Source organism: Centruroides sculpturatus, unplaced genomic scaffold (assembly GCF_000671375.1).
Source record: "Centruroides sculpturatus isolate CEXI.00-Female unplaced genomic scaffold, Cexi_2.0 scaffold267, whole genome shotgun sequence".
NCBI classification, from domain to species: Eukaryota; Metazoa; Arthropoda; class Arachnida; order Scorpiones; family Buthidae; genus Centruroides; species Centruroides sculpturatus.
The window spans coordinates 509,921-533,362 of NW_019384634.1; the positions used below are offsets into that span (position 1 = coordinate 509,921).

The following is a 23,442-nucleotide window of genomic DNA, read 5'->3' on the forward strand; positions in this document are numbered from 1 at the left end:
TTATGTTACCTTGTATTTACTAGATTTACATACAAATAATAATGATAAATGATGATAAAATAAAAAGCTTGTGTTTTGTTTGTAAATTGCTTATTTTTTCATTACATTGAAATTGTGGATTCTATCAAACATTTTTCTACAGGATGTATGTACTGTATTTTTTTAATGTGGCAGTCTTTGAAGCATATCAACTGTGCAAAAAGAGGGCTAAATGTACTCAATGTTAACAGTAAATGCTGTTTTATTATGTCGATATTCCACACTAAAAAATGTGAGGGTCAGGGAATTTGGACAAAGTTGGTCAGGGAAAATCAGGGAAAGTCAGGGAATTCAAAACAAAAATTTGAGTAGGAACCCTGTATCTGTTGTGTTGTTTAATTCACTAAGTCCCATATCATATATTATGTAGTACATATAGATTTGATCTTACCATTTTTATAAGTATGTAATTTGTCAGATTACAAGGTACTCCTTTTCAAAAAAGTTTCGGACTACAAGAGGCCAGTGGCAGTATTCTATAGTCTGACAAATTTGATCATCCAACACCACCTTTTAAAAGATTTGTTGGATTGCTGTTGGTCTACTGTATTCATATTCTTTATATTGAAATTTAATTTTATTGTGCAAATTGTAGATGTGGTATAAGAATTTTGTACTTAAATAAATTTAATTAGTAAAACTGAAGAATTAGTGGAAAAAATAATTTTTTAAATATGATGATTTAAACATGAATTATCTTATATTAAAGATATTAATATTTGTTTTAAATTTAATGAAATTCAATATTAAATTAAAATTTTTCCAATAAAAAAATATGTGTAGTTGAATGTTTTCTATTCACCAATTCAAAATTTTGTATGTCTTTATTCATTTTATACTTTATTAATACAAAAATTAGATGAAATATAATTTTATTTTCAATTACAGCAATTATGCATATTTTCAGTTCTTTAACACTGTTTACTTTTGATTAATACATAATGTTTTTCTCATATGTCCACAAGAAAAAGCCTAGTGGCATGATACCTGGAGAGTAAGGTGCATGTATTAGGTATATTAACTACAAAAAAAAAAACTTTGAAATAAGTTCTGAAATCATGCCATGGAATAGAAATATGTTCCTATTCCATATATTTTTTTAGAAACTTTTAAAACATGTCCAGCTCTTTTGGGACAATCTGTATTATGATGTATTTTATATGTATATATAAAAGACATAAATTTGGTACAATTAATAAACATCAATCATATAACATAAGTTTATAAAAACATAACATTAGTACACATCCACAAGAGCTCTCTTCATAACATGTAAGATATCAAGTTTGTAGTTGATTTCTTTTGATCTATATTGTGTAAGTGAACTAAAGCAACTGTTTTAAGAACAATGTTGTTTTGTTTAAATTCCTAAATTTTGACAGTGTCTACAGTATAAATGTATAACAAACACTTAAAGGAAAAACATACTTTTTATCGACATTTTTTATTACTATGACTTAAAAAATACACTAATTCATTATTCATACAGTAGGCCTAATTCGTTAAAAATACAGAACAGAACAACAGAATAAACTATTTTGTTGTTGTATTGTTTTGCTCTATATTTTTAATTGATTTGATCAATAGGCCAGGGAAATCTTATTAGATAATTGTTTTAATACCAGTTGTAAAAATTTATAATTAGCACAAAAAATAGCTATAGCATCCAGCATTTTTGCATTCTGTGTTTGCCATTTTCTTCTTTATGTAATTGTAAATAATAATAATATTTATGATATTGTACAAAGAATCATATCAAAAACTATTTTATTTTATGACTATACTTATTACACACTTTATTCTTAATACATGATGCATTTTATCCTAGCAATGATAATAGTTATTATCATCATCGTTGAGTTTGAAAACATGAATCAATGATCAAGATTAAAATTTGTTTTTATGCTGCTTGTTAAAGCAATTGAAATACAAAACAAAATATTCAATATCATTCTTTTTGCAATTCTGCACAATTCCAAAGAAATTCGTCTGAAGTAATGAAAGTATCTGGAATATTAAATACTCATTTAATGACTTCTATTTTGATTCTTAACATTATTATATGATGATTTTTAGGTGTTTTTTCTGATGTTAAGTCAGTTTCAGATTAATTTTAATGATTGTATATACATATATATTAATATTAATTAATTAATTAAAATTTTTATATGGCAGCATCAGAAATAGGAAATGATAATGAATATGAAAGAAAAAATGAAGATTTTAAAGTAGATTTAGAAGGTATTTATCAGGATCAAACAAGACGAAATTTAACAACAGAAGTAAGAATTTTAAAATATATTTCATATAAATGCAGAATTTATTTACAGTAGAGTGTCGATTATCGGAATCAATTGGGGACTGGGGTTGTTCGTATAACTGATATTTCGGATAACCGATTTATGTATGAAAAAATAGTTTAACGTATCCGATGTTGAAATTTTTCTCCGTTGCGTGTTGCTTTGCGTTGAATTTTTGTCAATGTTAAGCCTAATGACGACTATTGTATCGTTAAAAATTATTTTTTTATTTTATACGAACAAAATAAATATATTGAAAAATATAAAAACAATAAAAAATTATACTTCAGAAGTTAATTTAGTATCAAAAACGTAAAATATTTGAATAGCCCAAGACATAGCCAAAAATTGCAGCGCCACAGCACTGGCAAAAATTTAAATTTGCCGACTGGAATTCTTTCGGATGATTGACTTTCAGATAATCGACGCTCTACTGTATTTTTAAAACTATAAAATTTAGTTATATTTAACATAGTTTTAAATTTAGTTGAATGCAGTGTTGTGTATTATTATTGTTATAACTTTTTTCCCCAAATGATTCCACTAAGTCTAGCAAACATCAACATTGTGCCAAAGTTGCATTTTCATTTATTTTACAAATAAAGAGCTGTATCTTAAACTCTGCTGCTAGATCAGTGACAGAATTTATTAAAGCCTTGTGTGTTAAATAAATACTAAAATTATATACAGTGGGTGATTGGTTAACGAACATAATCCGTTCCAAGACTTTGTTCGTTGTCCAAATTGTTCGTTAACCGATTATTGATTTACCATAGGTTTTAACGAGAATTTAATTAATTAATTCCGGAGACCCTCAAAAATAAAAAATATATACTTTCTTACTACGTTTATTCATATGTAATAATAAAAATACATATATACACAGTCTTGCATTTTTATTAGTTATATTTTTCCCATTTGTAGTTGTTAAAGAATCTGTCCAATGTCAATTACTTTTCTCTTTTCTTCAGGATTTTTTCTAAATAATTGCAATTGTAGAATTTCCCAAGCCACAACCTGGTTTGGATGCCATTCTAAGACCATTGTTCTGACATCCTCCCACTTCTTCAAAGGATCTTTAATAACAGATATCGGCATTAATCCTCTTTTTTAGAAGAAAACATATCTCACCAAGTTTCTTGGTGTTCTTCATTCAAGAGTTCTTCGCGTTCTTCTGTCGGCAGATCCGTTTCAGGTTCCATTATGAACTCTTCGATGTTCTTTATTTCTCAGATGTAATTTTTGTTACTCCTTTAGCTGTTTGAGTCTTCTTGATTATACGGTATTTTTCTTAAATAAGATTGAACTGCGGCCTACTGTAGACCTGTTTACTCCATACTGCCCAGCAACATTTGGCATCTTCTGCCCACTCTCTACCTTTGTAATTATACTCTCACCTTTCGAAAAGAAAAACAGATGCAAAACTTAACTAGTGCCTACCCAACAGTCTCGCGAATACATAAAAGAATTGTTTTGTCAGAAAAATAAACAGCTGGAATTACAAGGGAGAGTTTCAGAGTTCAGAGGAATACTATCCGATCGGTACATACCGGCTTGAGCGTTGATGTCGACGTCTCCCACACTCCGAAAATTTTTGAATTGTTGTCCGAATACAAGGGAAGACAAATCGGTATTCATTATTTTACGTCACTTCTTCTTGTGTTTGTTCTGTGGGGTGTTCGTTATCCGATTATGTGTTCATTGTCCGAACATGAAAATCTTTCGCAAAAGTGTTCGTTATCCGATTTGTTCGTTAACCGGTCACCCACTGTATTTAAAGTATTAGATTTTTTCATAATGGTAATATTGTTAATATAATAATCATGCATTTAGATTAAAATATTATTAATGTAATAATTAATCAACCATATGCAATGTAATTAGGTATGGAATTTTGGAGTTATTTTTAATACAATAAAATTTTATTGACTATCCAAATAAGATTATTCTACTAAAACTGTAGATTCTTATAAAAGAAAAAGTTTAATTTGTAGAGGAACAACAAATATGTAGAAATTTTGAACTAATTTTATAATTTGAATAAATTCAAGAATATTTTATAAATTTTTTTATGTATAATAATAACATTAAATATTTAAAATACTGAAAATTTACTGTTTCAAAATTGAACTTGAAGTTGTTTAAGTATAAATTATCAATTTCATCGATAAATAAGAATATCATTTAAGTTTTATTTGAAATAAATATGTAATTTTGTATTGTTGGATTCAATACATTTAAATTCCATTACAAGTTATCATACTAAAAATATTCCATAAAAATAAATAATTCATATTTCATATAAGGTGAACTTTTATAATCATAAAATTTAATTGAAATTAACATTAATAATATAAAAATTATAATTTGACTATTATTGTTTGTTTATAATAGTATTTTTTAAAAACAAAGATTCCTTCTGTAAATTCAGCTGATTCTTGATTTTGTTGAATGACTGATCTTTTATATTCATGAAAATGCTGTAAAATTACTGCAAGATATTTCAAAATTAAAATTATAGAGAGAATGAAAAGTAATTAAAAATAAATATTCTTTTTGCAGAATATGAAATTTATTTTAGTAAAAAATCTAAAAGGTGATTTCTAAACAATTTAAAAAAAAAACAAATTAAGTTATGAAATACCTGATTTAATGAAAGCATTTAGCTAAAATTTTCTTTTCCATATTATTTTAACACTAGTAGATGGATAATAATTATTTTCATTGTGATTACTTTGTTAGATGTCATTCATAGAGTGGAGGAAAATACAGTAGAGCCTCGATTATCTGACCCCCTATCAACCGACCCCGCGGTTAACCGACCGTCCTAGTCGGCAAATTTCAAATGTCAGCTATTGATGTGGCGCTACAATATTTGGCTATGTCTAGGCTACTTTAATATTATTTTTACGTGTTTTAGCTGGCAACACTGGATCGACCATGAAAGGGAGCCAGTATTTAAACGAGGCTTAACTTTCTAATTTTTAACGATACAATAGCGATGATTATTATTTTAAAAAATTTTTGTTAGGCTTAACATCGATGAAAATTCAACGCAAAGTAGGTTAATAGCGATATACTAATATACTAAATACATGGGATATAATAATATACTACACTAATAATAGATTTTTTCATACTTTTCGGTTATCCGCCCTTTCAATTATCCGACCAACCCCAGTTCCCAATTAGGTCGGATAATCGAGGCTCTACTGTACATTGAAAAAGTATAATGCAAATTTTTACCCAAAATCTTTAAAATTATATATTAGCATTTTGTAAATTTAATTTTATCCTTCATAAATATTCTTTTTAGTTGTTAATACAGACAATTTCTGGAAGAACGTACTATGCCAGATAATTATCAAAACATAACAACTTGAAGACTTGTACAACTGAATTGTTTGCAATTTAAAAGTTTTTCAAATTATCATCATCGAAAAATCCTATTACCTAATCACAGGATAATCTTGAAATAAACTGCTATTATTAATAACAAGTAAATACCAATAAATAATAATTAAATATTAATTAAATATTTTATTTTTGTGTTGAATTATATTTTAAATATTATTTCATCTATAAACATCTCAAAGCCCAATGTTTTAATAATAAACTAAACAATTTGTAATATTTATTCAATTACAGAAATTGTTTGGCTTATTGTTGTTATTTCTTTATTTTAATGAAATCTTTTTAAAATCAAAAATAGTCAATGAAACTTTGTGCAATATTGTATTATATAACTGTTTTAATTAATTTATAAGTAATCAAACTGTTTAAAAAAATATAGGTATACATATAGATATGTTACAGAAAAGCCTATTGTTAGGAAATGAAAGATGTTGAAATACTTTTAGTATTGTTGAAAAACTGTTATATCAGTGTTTATCACTCAGTCTACTCTTAGTCATTGCAGATATTAAATATCTATTATTTATCCTTGTATAAATCTGTTGCTTAGACAAATCATTATTGTAACTGTATAAATTTGTAAGGAATCAAATTAAATTCTAACTAGCTTTTACAGTTTGATTTAAAACACTAAATTGTACTCAAATTATATCAATAATACTTTATTAAAATACGCACAATTACTGTCAAATTTATAAGATAGTGACTCTAATAAATTTAAAAAAATTGTATCAAATATTTTTGAATTTTATGATTACACAGTATTATTACTATTAATGTTTGTGAATTATTATGTACTAAGGAAGCTTTTCTCCCTGCTTGCTTGCCCTTTGGACTTTGTCCATTTATTCAAAAATTTTGTGATGATTTATCAGTTCCTGGTGTGTCATATTTTTTTTTTTTTTTTTTTGTAATGGAAAAATGAGATAATTTTAAGTTAAGTATTTTACATATATAGAATAGATAAGTATTATTTTCAGTGCTCAATTTATTATGATAGTAATTTACAGAGAAAAGTCATACAAGATTATAATAATGTTATAAAGAGATAGAAATGGTGATGGGATGGTTAATCAAAATCAAGAATCAGAAAATTGGATATTTTCTGGGAATCTAAATTGAGAAAATCTCATCACAATTTTCGATTTTTCCGAATGATTCTTTCACATTTTATAAGAAAATTAATTATTTGTTTCAGTCAGATTAAAAATTTTGTAAATTATGATATTAACAATTAAATATTAGTTTATTGGATACTTTTATGTCAACAAACAGAGTACATAATGCCCCTATATATGAGGTGATGTCTGTTATGGCAGACTTTTCTTTCGTGTAGTCAGAGCAATGAGAGATTGCACTTGGTCAGTACTAACTGTCCCTATTTTAGGGGAGATAGGTGACTTTAGGGCTTCCATACGGCCAGCTTGATTAGCAGTCTGTATTCTGATTTCTTCCTTATCAATAATTAGATATTTGGATTTATCGTAGAAACTTACTCAAAACATCGTTAAAGATTGTTGATTTATAAGATGATTTGATCATCATCTATCTATTGGACCAGAGGTCAATGGAAATGCCAGGTGGAGGGAAAACTGGGGTTTTTCCACTTTCTTAATTTCCCTTTTTAATTTTAAATAACCCCCTGGATCTTACAATTTTATTTTTAGTTTGGTTTTGTTGTAAAAGCCAGAGTTTTAATTATTATTTTATTATTTTTAGTTTTAAATAATTTTTATGTTTAATTTAATTTTCATAACTATTTTTAATAATTTTTATTTATTAGAATTGCTTAAATTTAATTTCAAAATTATGGTATGTCTTAGAATCAAAGAAATACAGTATAAAATTTTTGAGTTAAAATTTGAATTGTGAATTATAAGTTTGTTCTTTTAGGATAAATCAGTTTTAATCAACTGAATTCATCTTTTGATATTGTATTATTCAAAACTTGGACATAAATTATTAATATAAACAATTTTGAATTTGGACAGTTTATACTTTATTCTGTAGACATGTAGGACAAGAAGTTGCAAGTTTGATTTTTCTAATTTTTTTATATTCATATTTTTTCATATTACATCTTACATTTATTATTATTGCTAAAAAANAAGAAAGTTTTTGTTATGATTTCCAGATGATGCTATAATATGTTAAATTTTTAAATGTGATTTGTGGGATTCTGAGTAAAAATACTTGATAAGTTAAATGCTGTTTTGAGTTTTAAAAATTTATTTTTCAAGATGAGTCAGTCTAGATATTTATGACTTGAATGAATTAAAAAATTGGTTAACTCATGACGACAATATTTCTTCGGTTTGTTGCATCATTTGCTAAATCTCATTTAGTATTAAATACAATAGAGTTAAATCATTTACAAGACATGCCAGTTGTGAGAAGCATGAAAAAAATGGATCTCATTGAGCTGCAATTTGAAATAATTGTAGATATATAAATTCCCACTGTTATCCATCTGTCTTTCCTTAATCATAGATAGGAATTAACCGTAGGAGTTAGATAGATGAATGATGAAACCAGATATGGAGACCTTGGGGGCAGGAGGTCCTGAATAACTATATACAAACTTCTGATATAAACTGGAAGTCACATTATTTCAATTCAAAAATTTTGCTGGATAGATGACCAGCACTACTATATTGTTAAAGGAAAAGTATAATGTACAGGGGCAAGCCACTATTAATTTGAGGTGGAGAGCATATATTTTAAATTAAATAAATTAAAAACATGATTAAAAATTACAGCCTGGCATTGTGACAATGTCACAATAGATAATTACTCATTTACCTTCTCCTCCTCCTCATCATGTCAGCCAACAAAGCAGTTTATAAAGATGGTGAACCTATGTGACATGATGGGATAGTTTGTTGAGTAAAAATGAATTAGCTGTAATGTTTTTGGGAGTAGTGTTGCAATATTAACTTAATCTGAAATATGTATACACACATAAATGGAGATTTTTCGGATTTCTTTTAAAAGATTGATTCTGGATTTCCCAATCATTTTCCATTCTTGAGTTTGATGTATATTATTTAATGAATGCACCATGCTTGTAATGTAAATCGTTAATTTTTCTAAACTAAAATAAACTTTAGAAAGTATTCAAAAGAATTGGAATTGGGAGAAATTTTGGTATTGCCTAATTATTAGATAGAAGATACCAATACAATTTGAATAATTAATTGTAACAGTAGTTATTATAATTAATGGTTGTCGATTCAGCAGATTTTAGTTCAAATTATTCAAGTATATAAATAATAAATCCAATTAATATATCAGTATGTTTGCTGCCTGTGACACAATTTTGCATTGTGCCAATGATGCAATTTTTTGTCATTTATAAGCTGGAAAATTTTGGTAAATGAAGTGTGTGTTATTTTTTTGGATGTTATTTATCATCATTTGTAAATGTGAGAAACATTTTTGAGATTATATTTTATTACCTGGTTTCTTAATTTTTCAGGAAATATTTAATTATTGTAGTTTCTCAATATTTATCATAAATAATTCTAATAACTGAATTTTGTACTGTCACATATTTCATAAAGATTGCTGGAAATGAAAAAATAAGTTGGCTTGTTTGGTGAAATTTTGCCTTATAAATAGGTGGCAGTGAACATATTAATTATATGTTTAAGATACTTTCATTATTTTCTGACAATATCCTTATGTTGACATTTTTGAATAAATATGATATCTGCATACAAGATATAAAGTTGTGTTTTTTTTAATGGTTTTCACAAAATGTGTTTACTTAAGAGCTGCTAGCTAGCAGTATTTAATTTAATAATTTTTGTGAAAACTGGTAGAGAGTTACATTATGGAAAGAAAAATCATGGTTTTTGTTTTTAAAGTTTAAATTATCAGAAAGTACAAAATTTTTGCATGATAATGTGAAAATGAAACAAAATGCTGTTTGATTAAGCACAGATAACTTTATTACCAAAGGAACATTTTTGACTTCTATGGGGCCATAATCAGCTTTTATGATAAAAGTTTGTTTTAAAAGTTTTGTGTTTTGTTGTTGTTAATAGCTGTGGGGAAGATGAAAACATTTCTCTTGTAATACAGTAGTAATTTTTTCATTAATCAAACAGAATTTCTCATTTAAGCAAATTATTGTTAGTTAATAATATACATTGTATATGTACAATTTTATTGCATTTTTCTTAATTTTAATTTGATTATCATTCCTTAAATGTCAATCAAAATGCTGAAAAACTGAATTTTGAGTTAATCAGTAATGGAAATTTATTGAAGTAAAGTGAAATTTTCCTGGATGATGATTCTTTTCCAAATGATTTGATAAGGATTTTAGTTTTAATAAACTTCTTTAGCAAAAATTTAAATATACCAAATTTATATTTAATTTGGAGATTATTTGAATGTTTTTGACCTCTTTGGATTGAGAAACTGTTCATTTAGCAACAAATGATTTTTATCATTAGGATGATAAAATATATCATTGATAAGAGAGGAGATGATTTACATGTTAATTTATATAAAATTAGTCTTTTTTAAAATTTCACATAAAGCTGATTATTATAAATCATTTTGGTTTCTGCAATGCAAAGCCTACACTATTTTATATACAGTATATTATTTTTCAATGTTTTAAGAAATTAAAATATTTGTTTTTTATAATCTATTATTATTTATTGCATTATATAAATAACTTTTAGTAACTCTTATTAGAAGTTTTATTTGTATGTGTAAATTGTCAATATTAATCACAGATCAAGGGAATTTGAATCATGTATATGTTAGCAGCAAAGGTTCTTTTGAGATAGAAAACAAAAACTTTCCATAAGATAATAGATAATTTATCTATCTGTATTTTAAAAATAACAATATATGTATGCAAACTGCTTCCAGATGTCATTATTTAATAATACTTAAGATAAAATAAATAAATTCAAAATGTAATTTAATAAATTAAAATAACATAAAAATTGCTTTATTTATAGCATAATTAAATATTTATATAACGTGTACGTTATGCAATGTGTACTTACATACTAATCTGGTGTTGACTTAATGGCATTCTTGCTTGATTTCTCATCAAACTATCATTTATTTTTATTGTACTTTTGTGAATAAAATGATTTTAATTTATTAGAAATTATTTATTGATTTTTGTGTGTTTCTACACATTTTTAGTAACTTGACAATTTCATTACATTAACTTTTAATGAAAACTATAATAAACTGCTATGTTTTTAAAACTAACATTATAATTACAAAAATTAAAAGTGACTGTAAAATACAATTTAAAATTATGTAATATGTAATACTTGAAAAATGTTCAAAATTAGTTCTTGTTGACTAGAACTAATTTTTAACACTAATCAACTAGTCTACTTGGTTCTAGTCAAATGAGGAAAGTAGTCAGGTTCAAAGGTTTGATCAAGGTTAATATTTTTATCTGAAGAAAGTATAAGAAAATTTTTTAAAAACCATTTTACAAGTCTGAAATAGAGATGCATCTTACATTTAGTCCAAAGTAATATGCAATGCTTGTAATACCAATGGCCATGCAAACAGAACACACATTGTATTTTGCACCAACAATAGCTGTGTTCTACTATGCTACTTAATGGTCACATTTATTTAAATCAGTATATAAACATCACTAAGCTCAGTCAGTTAAATTAAAACCAAACAATTGCTGGATTAAATTGGACTATATTATCGCTACTACTACTGAACTTATTTTGAACATGTAAAATGCATGTTTTGAGATATGATATGTAGCATTAAAAGAAAAATTGTTATACATATAGAAAAACATGGAAACAGAGGTGATGAACATTACTTATTTCAGAACATTTGTATTGTATTTATAACTTTTGTTACTTAATGAAACTTAATAAAATTGATTATTTAAAAAATTTTTATTTATTAGAATTGCTTAAATTTAATTTCAAAATTATGGTATGTCTTAGAATCAAAGAAATACAGTATAAAATTTTTGAGTTAAAATTTGAATTGTGAATTATAAGTTTGTTCTTTTAGGATAAATCAGTTTTAATCAACTGAATTCATCTTTTGATATTGTATTATTCAAAACTTGGACATAAATTATTAATATAAACAATTTTGAATTTGGACAGTTTATACTTTATTCTGTAGACATGTAGGACAAGAAGTTGCAAGTTTGATTTTTCTAATTTTTTTATATTCATATTTTTTCATATTACATCTTACATTTATTATTATTGCTAAAAAATGTCTTTTTAAACTTACATTAGATAATGAAGTAATATGGCTATTTTGGTTTGTTTAGTGAAATTATTTAGACATTGGTATATACTTTTAGTGAAGTTTTGATTTTTAGATTTATGGAAATTTACTGTTTTGATGACCCAATTTATTTTCTATGTTATCTTTATTTTTTTGTTTACTTTTGTACTGTTGCAATATTATTGATAACATATTAGACAGTAATAATAATAATAAAAATAACTGAGTTTCCAGTTTATAAACACAGACATTGAAGCCTCTTACCTATAATCAATTAACTATTGATTGTTGAAAGTTTCCAATTAGTTAATATTAAAATATTGTATTATTTTCTGTAGCTTATATAAATGAGACAATATTTCTTTGCATAAGAAAAACTGAGATGTATACATTATTCTGTAACACAATTACAATTATGCAAATTGTTTAAAATGATGATAAAACTATCAATAATGGTGAGATTATTTGTTGCATTTAGAATGTTTTTGTCATATTGGTGAATTACATTTTGTATGTGTATTTTAAGTCTTATAAATACATATTTCTTGGGCACTCATCATCTCATAACAATTTTAGATCATTTCAGAAGTGTTTCTTGAGTTTCTTCAAGATGTTTACAAAGTTATCTATTAAGTCTCAGGGTAATCTCTGATTATTTTTCTGTTACTTATGTGTTCTTTTACTTTTACTAATGACAGTCTTAACTTTAAATTAATCTCTTCTTTGATTAGTTTTTCCCTTTTCTACTTCATTATTCATCACATATCAATATATTACCATAGCATTGATGCCTGCATGATTTAGCATAAAAAAGATTTGGCAAGGTACCCAATATTTAAAATTGTGTAACAAGTCATAGGTTTTTGCAAGTTTATCCACATCATCATTTCCACTTTTTGTTTGATTGTGAAATGTTATAACAAATTTTTACTTTTATCTCCATTTTTTGTATTGAATTCATGTTCATGGTATAAGGTGGCATCATATCTACAAAAATTTGCATGGTTTTGGAACACAGGAGACAAGAGTAACATCTTTTTGAAATTGAAATAGATATTATCTTTCTTTGCACTTTGCCTTGAATTGTGGTAGAATGCAAATTTTTTTTTCAGTAACTGTTTGGCATCTGCTTCACTACCAGAATTTGATTGCATACTCAGATGATCTGATTTGTTACTCTCAGGAAGAAAAATGTTGTCAACGGAGAAATAAATTTTAGGTTTTAGAAACAAAAATGAAAAACATGGTATTTACTTATATTCACTACATTCTGAACTACATGGGATTAAAAATACCCAGACATACTTTAAACACATGCTCAAGCTATGACATCATACACCATAATGATTTGCTATCACAACAACAAGTGCCAACATCTCAGCTCCAGATACTCAAAAAACTGGATTGCTTCCTTATATTTTGAAATAAATACAGTAGTTTTAAAAACACTGGGATTAATTTAACCCTATCTGGTTTGTGGAAGGTTAAAATAAATTATAAAGAAATGATTTGTTTATAATTCTTTTATAAAACTGATAGAGATGTTTGTATATGTATAAAAATATCAATCGGATTATATTGGACCCGATGTAATCCAGATGATAATTAAATATGTCTGGAAGAAGAAATCAGTCTTGAGTATTGGGTAGTGTAGCAATGCATCTACAGTAAGCAGGAGTTGCAAGTTTGAGTTCCATTCCAGGCTTATCCTTTTTTTCCAGAATATTCTAAATTATTTAATTTAATATAATCACACACCAAACACTTGCTGAGCTTATTATTAATTTAATATTCAAACGTTTTCAGCCTACTTCTAATAGGCCATCCTCAAGAAATTACTGTTCTAATATCGAATACATAGCTTTCGAATTATTCCCTCTACATTCTTGTTATATGTAAATTTATTAAATCTGTAAATTTTTTTGGACATTGACATAAAGTTTAAGCAAGGATGTGTACAAACAGCGGTGTATTTAAAACCCACACATGCTCCTCTATATATTCCGGCATGGTCTAATGATTCGTTCAGATACAAGATGTCATCGTTTAAGGCACTTATAAAAAGAGCATTCTTATATTGCACCAACATACAGGATCGACTTAACGAGATTAACAGAATCAAGAAGGTTGCGAAAAATTTAGGATACAAAACGTCTACAATTAACGGATTGATCAAGGGTTACAAACAAGGGGCAAGCAAACGGGATGGTAGAAAAAATAGATTTAATAAATTTACATATAACAAGAATGTAGAGAGAATAATGGAGGAATTATGTACGTATAAAGACACGAGAACTGTGTATAAACAGGCGCCAAACATCTACAGATTGTTAAGGAATGATAAAGACAAGGTAGGAATGAAAGAAAAGGCTGGAGTTTATAGAATTCCTTTTGAAAATCAGCAATTAGGAGTAGCGAAAGAGTATGTGGGTGTCACCACAAGAAACTTGGGGGTGCGTATAAAAGAACACATGTATGACGTCAGTAAAGGGCACAACAACACCATCTTGGCAATTATGGTGCAAACGGATGGAGCAAGTGTAAAGTGGGATGAGGCAAAGATAATTAAACTGGTCCATTCCCCAACTATTGCCTTTGGTATGGAAAAAATGGAGATATATAAGAGCAAAATAAATAACAACTGCTTAAACGCCAAGGACGCCAATGCTCTTCCAACAGCATGGAAATACGTGATAGAAAAACAAGTGGGAATTAAAAACCCTTAAACTGGTGGCGATTTTAACTCGTTTAATGTATATTATACGTTATATAGGTTTATTTTTACATTGTATATAATATGTTATTTTTGGTTAAATATTTAGTATTTTACGTTTTGGAATTTTAAAAATATGTTAAAATTTTAAATTTAAAAATTGTTCGAAAGCTATGTATTCGATATTAGAACAGTAATTTCTTGAGGATGGCCTATTAGAAGTAGGCTGAAAACGTTTGAATATTAAATTAATAATAAGCTCAGCAAGTGTTTGGTGTGTGATTATATTATATTTTTAAGTAAATAGCTGAGGAAGTGAGAATATTTAATTTAATTATTGATATAATGATTAAATTTAATAAGAGATGGCACTTAACACCTCCTTGTAGACAAATTATTTAGAAAGTAATTTAAAATAATCACAGATAAGTAGGTTATTTTTGACAGAATATTCTTTTAATTAGATATAATTTATAGAGAATTATATAACACATTTAATTTTTTAAGTAAATAATTTTTCTTAGACTAGTTCCTTAATTTTGTTCAAACAGAAATTGTGAATTTGTAAAATTAACTAATGCTTGTGCCGAGCATTTTCAGCCTTAAAATTTCTTGAACCTTGGATAGAGTAATGTAGCAACTCTGTGTTTTTTTTGATTTGATAGTTTAAAACATGCCTGAAACTGATCTGAGTCTTCCTTGATTAGCTTCCTATCAATGCCAGTTTCAGGAACAATTTTATCTGAATTTTTTGACATTAATCTTAGCATTGGTATGATCTTGCTGATAGTTATATGCTGCTCTGCAGAAATTTTATCAGCTATTTTGTAAAATGGCTCAAAAATTTTAAACTTTCAGACTAAATATCCAATTGATGTCATGTCAGCATATCAGGTGAATCTTTAGTATCTTGCAATACAATTACAATGCAATTTTTTAATTGCAAAAATCTATCATCATGTAACAAGAATTCCAACAGGTCTCCACTTGATACTGCTCCACCACTGAAAATTACTTGTCCTTTTGCTTTTGCTAGATCTGCTGTTATATTATTGATTTTCAGTGAATGAACCAAACAGCTATGTTTTCTTTGCCAAATGCAAGTTCTACACTTTTAATGTTTATAGCATTATCAGTCATGCATGCTGCTGCTATGGATTTGTCTACTAGCCAGAAGGTCAGGATATCATTCATTCTATCACTTAAATACTCAGCAGTGTGGGATTCTTCTGAAACATAAGGGGATGTGTTGAAAATTTCTAATGAAATGAATGATTATACCATGGTAACAATGATTATTCACAGTATCTTTCCAAATATCACAAGTCAAGGCACAATATGAAATCATTGAAAGCATTTGTTTTATGTAGGATGTTCTAGCTTCAAACAGTTGTCAATATTTTTCTTAACTATTGTACATTTGGTACTGTAAACTGAGGATAAACAGTTTCCACAAAAAATTTAAATTCATTTCTTGGCACTGTATTTAGCTGGTCGGGAATCCCTGATCAACCAACGAAGCAATGCTTTTCAAATTTGTTTGGTTCTACTGTCATCTGAAATATTCAAGGGAAAAATTAATTTTTATTAATAATTTTAATTATTCATTTCATTATTTTTAATTATTTATTTAATAATTATTATTAATATTTATAAATAAAATAATTTTGATTATTTATTTGAAAGAAAAACTACCAAAAACAATTTACGTACATGCTGTCAGATTCCGGAAATAATTAAATCTTCCTACCAAAAACAGAAAAATAATTTTTGTAACATAATGCCATCTATTGGAGAAATAGTGAAATAAAAATTTAACAACAGAGAATGCATCAGAGATATTAAAATAAGTGTCTAGAGTATTTTTCACAATGAACTTGTGACATGTCAAAGCCAAAAAAGTGATCACTGCATATGATCATATGGGATGCAACAGTGACTGGAAAGGGTTTAAACACAAGTTAGTAATAAAAAAAGAAGTGTAGTATTTTTGTAATATGAAAAGTGAAAAGAATTTCATTTCTGTAATTAGCAATTAATTTATATTCAAAAATTTTAATAAATTACAATGAAATTCATTTCTTACCTTTACCTAGTGTGAATATTTCCAAACACAGCTGTAATTGTAGTTTGGCGAGAAGTGCTTCTACTTCAGAATGTTGAACGAGTATCTGTACATTCATGTGATACTGTATATTTGAAGTTTTTCACATTCCAAATACTCCAAAAGTTTATTTAAATTTTTACAATAATACCTGATTCTGATTGTTTACTTCTTGGTTGGTTTGTGAAGTATCATTGTTGTTTTGATGTGTGTGTCTCCATCAAATTTCATGAACATTTTGAAGGTGTTTATGAAAATTTGTTGTTTTCACTGAACTTAAACCACTTAAAACAAAAAGAACACTGTCCTTTGTCATTTTCATGTGTAAATTATGTCCAAATTTCTGAATTTTCTCATACACTATACTTACACTCAAAAAGTGTCGTTTTAGCTTCGAGAAAAAAGTCACAGTTGCCACCTAGTTGCCAGGTTTGATTACTATTCGGATTTGGCAGAAAGGAAAATTGTTGTCTTCTTGGCTATCATTAGGGCTACTTTAACTTTATTCAGTCACTTTTTAAAAAGTTATTAAAAAGCTGCAAAAATGTAACCAACTTAAAGTAGCCAAACCTAATGTTAGTGAGAAAATCTTTAATACTTCAATACTGTTTTGATGCATCACACAGCACTAGTTTGAAATTATTTGTTTGAAGTATAAGATACCATTGTAGGTTTTTTAGCTTCAATAAAATTTTGCTGATCACTAAGAATAGAAATATTAAATTTTGGTCTTGATATACTTCTCAATTTTAAAACTTCTGAAAATTTAACTTTTTTGTTGAGTATAATTCTGTTTGCAGCTTAAATTTCAAAAAAATTATTATTGATTTTTTAAACATTTTTTCAGAATCTAGTTAATATAGTTATTATGTAATGTNAATGCTTTGTAATTATTATTCATAAAATAAAATAATTTCTTTCTTTTATCTAAGTCTAGATAGGTGATAATCTGTTGCAACATTTTTTTAAAATGACATCGGTTACAGATGATTGGTTCATTTGTATTAACCAATCTTGAATAAAAATCATTAGAACAGCTCTCAACCTAACCATTTTACATCTGACTTAATACAGTGTTTACTCAACATATCTTATGGGATAATGTTATTTCATTTAGACAATTTATTTAGATGGGATGTTAAATCATTTTATTATTATTTATCTTCTCTCATTACATCATAAGTCAATTTTTTTTATTCTTAATGATTAAAATTTTACACGTTTAAAGGTCTCATCACTATTACAATCAAAATAATAATTATGGCATTGACTAAATATTTTTGACATAATCTTATCAAAAATTTTCAAAGTATTTCATTGTGCTTATCATAAATGCACTTTAGAAATTGACGAGTACATTTGCACTTTGTTGTTTATTTTCTGATATGTTGTCAGTACTTTTTTATAATTAACATGCTTTAAATGTTACAGGACGTAATAGTTTATCCAAATGTTTAATCTGTAGATTAATATTTATAAACATAAATATTATCTAATTTATTTTACCTTTTAATGTTTAAAATTCTAAAAGTTAGAAACAAAATGAAACTTAAATAAAAGATTTACTATATACATTTATTTATTTATTTATTTTATGAAAAATCTCAAGAATCCATTAATTTGATCATCTTTATAAAAGCGATACTAGATTTATTTAAATTTTATTAAAAGTTCTTATAACAACAAGTTTTTCTTACAACATTCTCACTCACGTTACATCTATAAACTATGATTGTCAAAGTGTGTATAATGTTCTTAAATAGGATATACAGTTGACCCCCAGTGTTATAGGGGGGTCAACTAATTGTTTTCATTACAAATATGCATTGTTTGCAGATTTTATATTTATAAAGTAAATTTTATATGATGATGATTATTTATGTTAGATTATTACACTTTAAAGTCATGCCAAATATAAATTGCAGATACAAATTGCTGCTGTCCTAATTGTAATATAGTATTTATAGTATATTTATTTCTCTCTCATATAGTTTTATTATACTAAAAGTCTGATTCATAATTAAATAAATATGTATTGTAATAGAAATAAAAAAATTTTTTTTAATTACTGTGTTTTATTTAAATCCTAATTAAAGTCAATTTTTTTCATTAATTGATTTAAAAGTTAAGTATGCACAAACCAATTGCACATATGTTATTTTATTAATAAAAATCACTTCAGGAGCAAAAATAGTTTAAATGATTAATGTTTTCTCTCTCTTTTAATAGATCACATTCCTGGAGATGATCTATCAAAGAGTTTAAACATATTAAACATTGAAACTACTTTCATTGTTTTGGTGTTCTTTTTTATTATTAAAAATTAAGGTAATGAAAATTTTAAAATTTAAAGATAAGTTTATTGTGATCTGTACACAATTGAAAAATAAAAAGTGATACATTTTTTTTACTTGTTTATAAATGATAAAATAATAATTGCAGCTTTGCAAAATTTTGTATATTGAAAATGTATTTGCTGCATTTGAATTTGGCATTATGTATAATAATAAATAATTATGATTTTTGTCTAAATTATATTTAATTTAGATTAACAAATTTATGTATGATTAAATAAAATTTACTGTTAAAAGAAATTAATTAGAAAATAGTTAAGTATGTATTATGTAAGTATTTAGACATTTTTTAAAGATCATTTCATCTACAGACCTTTAATGAATGCTGAACTGTTTTCATGCATTCAAAATTATTTATACACTGTGTATAATATTAATGTTCATACATAAGTCTTGCTTGATCAAGTACTTTTAAAAGGACTGTAGATTAAATGAGTTATTTTGTATGCTACAACTGAATACAATAAATCTTATAGGATATTATTTGCTGTATGTAAATATTTTTGAAACCAAGAGATCCATCACCATTTCAACTACAGTAATACCTCTGTTTTCATAAATTTTTTTGCAAAAAATTTGTCTCGTATTTCATAGGCATGCCCACATGACCTCCAGCTAATTTTAGGAAAATATAGGTTTACCCACACATTTTCCTGCTCAGTGTGTTGTTGTTTCTCATTGTGTGAGCATTACCCTTTGCATCTAGCCAAACAATTCCATTGCTTACCTTTCCTTTTAACTCCATCATGGGACCAAAGAAAGTTTCCAGAGCCAGCAGGGCCCACCAGTGGCCAAGTGGTTCTGTTCCCTGAACACTGGGAGTTTGGTTGTGGATTTGCACCTCGCCAGGACACTGGCCATGTGTAGTTTTCTGGGTTTTCTCCATGTCTAATGCCTGAATAGGGGCCAGTTACCCTTAAAAAGACATCCCCCTAAGCAAATCACCCAAGTGTTGCTTGCCATAACTTAACTAAACAAACAAACAAAAAGAGCCAGCAGCCCTTCAAATGTTATGTTAAATGTTCATTTATTCTTTACATTAGTCTTTTATATTCATTTTAGATTAATTTCTTATCGTTTTTAGTATTAAACACAATATTTATTCTCCATAAAATGTGTTTTTGGTATGTATTTTGGTGTGTCTAGAATGAATTAATTGGATTTACATTGATTCATAAGGAAATAATTGCCTCGGTTTTCGTCAGTTTCAGATTACGCCGATTGTTTTCAGACAGATTATCGAAGAAAGCCGAGGTATCATTGTATCAATATAAATTATGCAATACAACTATACAGTAGACAAAACCATTTATAGTGGATATATACTGAGAAATCATCTCCTGATTTTATTTCTTCCAAGAAAACGTGACATCTTGGAAACTGAGTCAGGAGATATTAATGAAATAACTATACCAGTTATGTGTTTGTCTAAACTTGTATGCATAAAAAGAAGATGTAGCTTTGAATATTTAGATGAAGTTATTAGTAGCATTTGTATCTTGTACTAAGATTATTTTTATCATAAATTATTTGAAGTACAGCAGAGACCTGGACTTAATAGGACCAGATTTAATTTGGACAAATGAAATTTAGATAAAGTGAATGAAACTACTTTCCAGCAAAAATTTTGTAAAGAAGGCAAATGTTTTCAACCATGTTAAACAGACATCTTTAGGCTAACTGTGACCTTCACAGCTGTTAAAACAAAAGGATTGCTGTCCATGTGCATCACGACATACATTTAAGAGGAGTGATGTCAGAAAAGGAGGAGGAGAGGGTTGTAAGATTAAAGATTGTAGATTGACTTCTACATATAATACACATCTCAAAGCTCGATGAGTTAATATAATAATCCAACAATCGCCTAAATATTCGGGCTGTAATATGGGGAACTATTGAGATCTAGATTTGGGGAAGGAATCTACATTTCAATAGTTTATAGCAGCATTTTTTCTCGTGGCTTTGTAAATTTCCAACTAATTTTCTAATTTTAACAATTTCAAAGGTCAATTAGCCTGAAGATATGTGTTTAACACAGCAAAAAATGTTTGCTTTCTAATAAATTTGTACTGTAAATTGGTTTCATTCACTTCATTTATTAAGTATATCCAGTTTTGAGTAGTTGATTGAAATTTAGATAATAGAAATTTTGAAAAATTTGAACTGTTGGGATAAAAAAAAATTCTTGTAATACTAAATAAAGAAAATATTTAAAATTTTAATACTTGTCAAAATATGTATGCATACTAAAAAATCCAGCAAAGATATGCTTAACTTTCCTGGCAACATTTAAAATTGTGTGTGTGGTGCCATTTGTTATAAATAAATATGTATTGTAATAGAAATAAAAAAATTTTTTTTAATTACTGTGTTTTATTTAAATCCTAATTAAAGTCAATTTTTTTCATTAATTGATTTAAAAGTTAAGTATGCACAAACCAATTGCACATATGTTATTTTATTAATAAAAATCACTTCAGGAGCAAAAATAGTTTAAATGATTAATGTTTTCTCTCTCTTTTAATAGATCACATTCCTGGAGATGATCTATCAAAGAGTTTAAACATATTAAACATTGAAACTACTTTCATTGTTTTGGTGTTCTTTTTTATTATTAAAAATTAAGGTAATGAAAATTTTAAAATTTAAAGATAAGTTTATTGTGATCTGTACACAATTGAAAAATAAAAAGTGATACATTTTTTTTACTTGTTTATAAATGATAAAATAATAATTGCAGCTTTGCAAAATTTTGTATATTGAAAATGTATTTGCTGCATTTGAATTTGGCATTATGTATAATAATAAATAATTATGATTTTTGTCTAAATTATATTTAATTTAGATTAACAAATTTATGTATGATTAAATAAAATTTACTGTTAAAAGAAATTAATTAGAAAATAGTTAAGTATGTATTATGTAAGTATTTAGACATTTTTTAAAGATCATTTCATCTACAGACCTTTAATGAATGCTGAACTGTTTTCATGCATTCAAAATTATTTATACACTGTGTATAATATTAATGTTCATACATAAGTCTTGCTTGATCAAGTACTTTTAAAAGGACTGTAGATTAAATGGGTTATTTTGTATGCTACAACTGAATACAATAAATCTTATAGGATATTATTTGCTGTATGTAAATATTTTTGAAACCAAGAGATCCATCACCATTTCAACTACAGTAATACCTCTGTTTTCATAAATTTTTTTGCAAAAAATTTGTCTCGTATTTCATAGGCATGCCCACATGACCTCCAGCTAATTTTAGGAAAATATAGGTTTACCCACACATTTTCCTGCTCAGTGTGTTGTTGTTTCTCATTGTGTGAGCATTACCCTTTGCATCTAGCCAAACAATTCCATTGCTTACCTTTCCTTTTAACTCCATCATGGGACCAAAGAAAGTTTCCAGAGCCAGCAGGGCCCACCAGTGGCCAAGTGGTTCTGTTCCCTGAACACTGGGAGTTTGGTTGTGGATTTGCACCTCGCCAGGACACTGGCCATGTGTAGTTTTCTGGGTTTTCTCCATGTCTAATGCCTGAATAGGGGCCAGTTACCCTTAAAAAGACATCCCCCTAAGCAAATCACCCAAGTGTTGCTTGCCATAACTTAACTAAACAAACAAACAAAAAGAGCCAGCAGCCCTTCAAATGTTATGTTAAATGTTCATTTATTCTTTACATTAGTCTTTTATATTCATTTTAGATTAATTTCTTATCGTTTTTAGTATTAAACACAATATTTATTCTCCATAAAATGTGTTTTTGGTATGTATTTTGGTGTGTCTAGAATGANTTATATATACTTTAACAACAATTTAATGAAATTAGGTAAATCTGAACTAACTTCCCATCCACGGTCGTTCGCACGCCTCTCCTTACTGTAGCGTTGAATATTTACGGCCTCAACTATGACGTCACTCCCCACTAACCCCCGGTTGTGATTGTGCATCTTCTGTACGTAGCGCGCTTACTTTAAAATCTTTTTCCCCAACTTTAGCAAGTAACCTATCTGCACACCTCCCTTCTTTACCAAAAGTATGTATCTTTCGCCCTCGGTATCGTATACCTATCATCGACGATGACGTCACTGGTAAGACGATACCTGGGTAAACATTGGCAGCATTTAAACTTCTTCTAACCGACGCTCCACAGTGTACCCGAGGAAGGCCTATTAAGAAGGCCGAAAACGTTTGTACTCCAGTTAATAAGGCTAGAAATTAGTGAGAAAGGTTTTGTGCTGATAATCTTA

At 27.2% G+C, this 23,442-nt stretch overlaps 1 protein-coding gene across 4 annotated transcripts in view; it reads left to right on the forward strand.

Annotated features, from left to right (window-relative positions):
• The window catches only part of LOC111625837 (stAR-related lipid transfer protein 3-like), a 122,589-nt gene that overhangs the window by 91,158 nt on the left and 7,989 nt on the right, over positions 1-23,442 (forward strand). For all 4 annotated transcript variants that reach the window (XM_023369080.1, XM_023369079.1, XM_023369078.1 and 1 more), the window contains exon 8: positions 2,215-2,321. In XM_023369080.1, coding sequence (XP_023224848.1) covers positions 2,215-2,321 — 107 coding nt within the window. The remainder of the gene's footprint in view (positions 1-2,214; positions 2,322-23,442) is intronic.